The 6,334-nt window shown below is 36.6% G+C and overlaps 1 protein-coding gene across 1 annotated transcript; it reads left to right on the top strand.

The window, feature by feature from the left end:
• The first annotated feature begins 339 nt into the window (after positions 1-339).
• Positions 340-1,263, top strand: LOC128060364 (olfactory receptor 8J1-like). The gene has a single exon (XM_052652769.1). The coding sequence runs from the start codon at positions 340-342 to the stop codon at positions 1,261-1,263; it is 924 nt and encodes a 307-aa protein (XP_052508729.1).
• The last annotated feature ends 5,071 nt before the right edge of the window (positions 1,264-6,334 follow it).

The following is a 6,334-nucleotide window of genomic DNA, read 5'->3' on the forward strand; positions in this document are numbered from 1 at the left end:
CTCAGTGCAGAAGATATCAATGTGACGCCATGATATAAATCATGGCTTTAAATATTTTCAAGCTGATAAGATATACATAACTTAATAAAATTCAATGGATTGGATCTTTGAAATATTCATAATGTTGGATCATCTATTTTTTTGCCACACTTGAATATTCTCTTTAATAGATGATTTCAAATTTGATTTAATAGACCAGAAACATGAGTTTAATAAATTCTTTGAGGAAATCTCATCCAAGGGATGCTTTTGCCATCTATTGACAGTCTTAGAAGATAATTCATTAATTTCTAACCAAGTAACTTTTTCTTCCATATAGATGACTTTCCAAACTCATACATGGCTAATGGAAATTTCACCCAAGTCACTGAGTTTATTCTCACAGGAGTCTCAGAACGCCCAGGCCTCCAGATCCCACTCTTCTTTGTCTTCCTGGTTATCTATGGACTGACCATGACAGGGAACCTAAGCATCATCACCCTCACCAGTGTGGACTCTCGGCTTCAGACCCCCATGTATTTCTTCCTCCGGCACTTAGCTATCATCAATCTCGGCAATTCAAGTGTCATAGCCCCTAAAATGCTAGTCAACTTTTTAGTAAAAAAGCATACCACCTCCTTCTATGAATGTGCCGCCCAACTGGGAGCATTCTTGGTTTTCATTGTAGCTGAAATTTTCATGTTAGCCGTGATGGCCTATGACCGCTATGTGGCTATTTGTAACCCCCTGCTCTACATGGTGGTGGTGTCTCGACAGGCCTGCTTTCTGCTAATTTCTCTCACATACCTCTATAGCTTTTTCACAGCTGTTGTGGTTTCATGTTGTGTATTTTCTGTGTCTTATTGCTCTTCTAATGTAATCAATCATTTTTACTGTGATACCGTCCCTCTGTTAGCCTTGTCTTGCTCTGATACTTCCTTTCCAGAAACAGTAGTGTTCATATCCGCATCTACAAACTTGATGTTTTCCATAACTGTAGTTGTAGCATCTTATTTCAACATCATTTTGTCCATTCTAAGGATATGTTCATCAGAAGGAAGGAAAAGAGCCTTCTCCACATGCGCCTCACATGTGACAGCTGTGTCAGTCTTCTATGGAACTCTGCTTTTCATGTATTTGCAGCCTCGAAATAACCATTCACTGGATACTGATAAAATGGCTTCCGTGTTTTATACACTGGTGATTCCCATGCTGAATCCCTTGATTTACAGCCTGAGGAACAAGGACGTGAAGGCTGCCTTGAGGAAATTTCTGACCAATTAGTAATGTAGTGTTAGAACTCTATAGGTCACTAAAGAGATGTTTAAGATAGGCTACCACTGTGTGGGATATAGTCTGAATATTAGAAGCTAAAGGAATGGATGATTTTCCGATTTTACAATTTTTGTTTTGAGAAAAGGTCCCAGTCCACATCTTTCAAACAGAAATCTTAAATACAAGCCCTATTTTTCTAATCTAAAAAGTGAAACATGTGAGACAACAGCCACAGAAATTTTGGGGATAAACAGCTAGTGAAAGTCAGATCCATATTTTTTATACAAAATCTGTGCAGTTCACTGGTCTCGAGGCACATAGGTGTGGAGATTTCAGTATCCCAGGAAAGGTTGTGTGTGTGTGTGTGTGTGCGTGCATGCGTGTGTGCATGTGCCCAGTCACGTCTGACACTCTGAGATCCCTTGGACTGTAGCCCGCCAGGCTCCTCTGTCCATTGAATTTTCCAGGCAAGAATATTCAAATGGGTTGCCATTTCTTCCTCCAGGAGATCTCCCTGATCCAGGGATAAAACTCACATCCCCTGAGTCTCCTGCAGGTGCATGCTTTATCACTGAACTACCTGGGACTCCCAGACAAGGCTAAAAATATAAAGAAATATTTATGTAACCACTCATGAGACAGAGCCTATAGTCTGACACAACCGTGTTAATTTTTTCTAAAATAAAAGGAAAAGAACAAATAAATCAACTCTCTTAAGATTATAACAATATTTAGAAATCCTCACAGTACGATGTCCCCATGTCCAACATGGACTCCAAGTCCGCTGAACATCACTGTTTTCAAGAAAATTAGCGTAATCCTCGAAGTGACAACAGAGAGGGACTCTGTTCTCCTGCTCCCTTCCCAGCCTTCAGTGTCAGTCTGTGTACCTTATGTTGGGAATTTTCCAGCTTTATGTCCTCTCTTACCCACTTCATCTTCTTCATCCCAATCTGTTTTGTACACATGGAACTGTTTGGTGGGAGAAACTGTTCTGTCTTCTTCAGTGGTAGCAAAACTCTTCTTTGTAAAACTGCAAGATCATGGGTCAAAGTGCTAAAGAGAAAAATCAAAAAATAAAACTTTTCAAATAAAATTTGAAAAAGTAATTTTATCTATCACACTTATAAAAAAACTCTAAAAATCAATGAAAAGAAAAGTCTCAATTAAAATGTAAAAAATTCAGAAATTTAAGATGGAGATATATGAATGAATATAGTATATAGAAAAGTGTTCAGTATTATTAATCAAGTAAGTGAAAATCAAACTCACAATATTATTTTTATCCCAGTTTCAATTTATGTCTTTTTTTTTAATTTTGACTTCAAATATTGGCAAGTATGTGGGGAAAATATGAATTCTCATACATGGTTTGAGGTAATGAAAATGCAACAGTTAGCTTAGAAATCTGCAGTTTGTTATAAAGTTAAATATATAGTTTTCTATATTCCAGTAATTTCCCTCATAGATCTATTGCTAGGGAAATTAATACATCTATACACATGCATGTTAAGTCACTTTAGTTGCACCTGACTCTTTGCAACACTTTGGACTCCCCTGTCCATGGAATTCACTAGGCAAGAATACTGGAGGGGTTGGCATGCCCTCTGCCAGAGGATCTTTCCAACCCAGGGATGGAAACTGCATCTCATCTCTTATGTTTCCTTCATTGGCAGGCAGGTTCTTTACCACCTGGGAAGCCCCACGTATGTGCACATATACAGTTATATAGGAGTGTTAACACTAGACTTATTACAACAAGAGAAAATTCAAATGCCCATCAATAAGAGGATGGTTAAAGATGGGATATATGCATGTAGTCAGTTGTTATGTATCTGTATAAGTGCAGCACAGACAAATTTCAATATCACTATGCTGAGCGAAAGACTGCTCATTTGAGACTGTTTATTGTGTGATTCCACTTACATGAAATTCAGAAACAGGGAAAATAAGCTTATAGCAGCAGTAAGTGGAAGTTGGAGGATGTTGTTCATCATTATAATGGGAGTAGCCTAGGATGTAGGGATATTTTGGGGGCATTTAAAGTATCAGGGGCCATTTTTGGTGTTGATGATGTTCTATATCTTGGTTTAGGTATTAGGAACAAATGGAACATTTATTAAAGCATACCCATTTTTACATTTTAGATCCTTTTTAACTATATAGAATTCCCCTCGATTCTACATGAGGAAGTAACAGAGGAAGATAGCATGGGTAAATGTTATGAGAGCGAATATATTATCCTCTGTTATATTTTAGTGTCTATGAAGTTGTGCTGAACATTATGCAAGAATGATGAGAGAGCTCTGAAAACATTACCATTTAGACTGTTATTATTGTAACACATTTCACTGTAAGAATTATGTGTTTGTCATATTAAAGACCAGTGTATGTATATCACTCAGAGAAGAAGTTTTAATTTCAAATCTTTTAGTCACCAGTTACATGTTTTTGATTAAATGAAATAGTTTGTCTTAGCTCGGTGTCCTCTGGATGTGGGGATAGTAATATCTATATCATATAGGTCAAATGCTATATTTTTAACCCAGGGCCTACTACTTATTTTACTGGGGGGAAAATAAATAAATAAATAAAACTCTATGCAGTGATGATGATTCATTTACAGTTTTATCATGACTTTTCAAACTGTTCCAGTTTTGCTGAAATAGAACTCATACAGTAATGCTTTTATTGTTATTTAAATCATTGACTCCGTGAGTAAGTCCTTTATGACATGTAGGTCTCCATGGAACTCTGCAGATCATTTATGCTGCTTTCTTCCTTTCCTTAAATTATTCCTTACAATTTTTCCACTAGAGAATATGCAAAATATCCTGGAGAATTAGCAGGCACTGTAGGTAATTTCTTTTTTAAATCTTGCAAATGATTTAAATTCCATACTACGTCCTCAGGGACATTACAAAGAAAGAGGAAAAGCATATATTCTCTCTACCCAAAGAAATATCAGGTGAACATAAGAGCAGAAATTCCAGTTCTTCATAAAGGTGAGTACATAAAAAATATTGATTTTGATAACAACTCTGGTGTTGGTAATTTCCCTTGATTCTTAGATTCTGACTAAGGACACTATCATGGTCACTAACTGCTTATTCTTTACACCATAAAAATTTCATTATTTCCTTTGCTAACTGATTTCCCTGGAATAAGATGGTAGTTTTAAAGGCATTAATCACATGACTTGACTACATGTAATATATCCTTTGATTTGTGAAAGTCAAAAGTGGTATTCGGATATTGCAAGTGAAGAAGTTACAGGTACCTGAAAATAATCATCACCAATTTAATCTAAGAGAATCCATTTATGTTAGGATTTCCAGATAAAATACAGGCTGCTCAGCGGCATTTAAATTTCAGATCGATAACAAATATTTTTTAGTATTTGTTTAATATAATATTTATTTTTTGTAAATATACCCAATGCAATATTTGAAAAATAACAATTCATATATTATTCATGAAACATTGTATATACCTAAAATAATTTTATTTATTTTAAAATTGACTCTGAAGTTAAGTGAAGTGAAAGTTGCTCAGTCATGTCCGACTCTTTATGACCCCATGGACTGGATTCTCCAGGCCAGAAGATTGAGGGTATAACGGAGTGAGTAGCTGTTCCCATTTCCAGGGGATCTTCCCAACTCAGGGATCGAACCCAGGTCTCCCACATTGCAGGGGAATTCTCTACCAACTGAACCATGAGGGAAGCCCCCAAATAATTTTGATATATAGATATGCATACTCTTCAGTATGAAAATAACTCCCATGCATAAACTTGGATAATTTTTACTTGTTTGTTTTTCTTGCCGGTTTCTTAGCACTTGTTTGTTTGTTTTTCAGAAAAGATTTAACAAACTTAGTGAGTAGACTGGTAAAAAAGTATAATGATTTATTAAGAGCTATAAGAAAGCCATGAGCCCACATAACTCCTAATTGCTATCACCAGGACAGAAGACTGAAAAAGCAGTCTCCCCACCGCATACTTTCTGTATTCTGTCTACTCTAAATATTAGTCCTCAATGGAAGGACATAAAATGCTGCACTGGGATATTAAAAAATGACCAGAGATACCGTTTCCCAAAGAAAAAGAATCGGCAGGGTATCCCTATCTTTTTAAGATACTGAAGCAGTTATTTTGGATAAATAACCAGAAGTAATAAGTTGAATCACATGGGGAATTGCTAATCAACAAATACAGTTTCATTTACATAAGATTGAATAAGATATAGAGATCCACTGTACAATATAGTAACTTTAATTAACAATACTGTACAATTAACCCAAAAATCATTTAATGTGGCAGATGCTATATATTCTTAAAGCAGAAAATTAAAATCAAAATTAAGAAAAGAATGGGCAAGGTAAAAGAGTCTGGAATTTCAGAAAGAGATAATTACTGACACTGAACATGGAGGTACCCTCAGTAAGCATTTGAATAATCCTAGCACAGCTGAAGACTTCAGAGTTGCAGGACTGATACTAGAAATCTGAATTCCTGTGCTTAATCCAGTGTGTCTCTCTTTGCACAGTGAAAGCCATGAGAGCAGGCCAGGCAACACCTGGTCCTTATCTGTGCATGAGGACGCGGAGCCTGAAAGTAGAGTGGGGCTCCGTAGAGAGGCAGCCATCTCCTCCTCCAGGGATCTTCCAGGGATCGAACCTGGGCCTCCTGCATTGCGTGCAGATTCTTTACCACCTGGGCCACCATGGAAGCCCAGAGAAACAGCAGAAAATACTATCTAGGAAAGAGCAAAAGATTGCTCCGCAATATTTACTACTGCCTTTCTTTCTCAACCCCACTCCTTGGATTGGACTAGATTCCCGGTTTGATAAATCAGAACTGCTGCAGCATAAGAGAAAATAACAGCTAAGAATAAAGGTTTTATATTCTAGGTTGTCTGCTCTTGGTTCAACTGGTACTTTTGAATGTCAGTAGGGAAACAGAAAGATTGAGATGAAAATTTAGAGTTCAAAAAGCCTGGTCTGATGTGATATGAATAGAAAAAATGATATGTATCTGATTGTGGAATGCATTGAAAACAAGGCTAAAGATTTTTTCAGT

This window comes from Budorcas taxicolor, chromosome 15 (genome assembly GCF_023091745.1).
Source record: "Budorcas taxicolor isolate Tak-1 chromosome 15, Takin1.1, whole genome shotgun sequence".
In the NCBI taxonomy this organism is placed as follows: Eukaryota; Metazoa; Chordata; class Mammalia; order Artiodactyla; family Bovidae; genus Budorcas; species Budorcas taxicolor.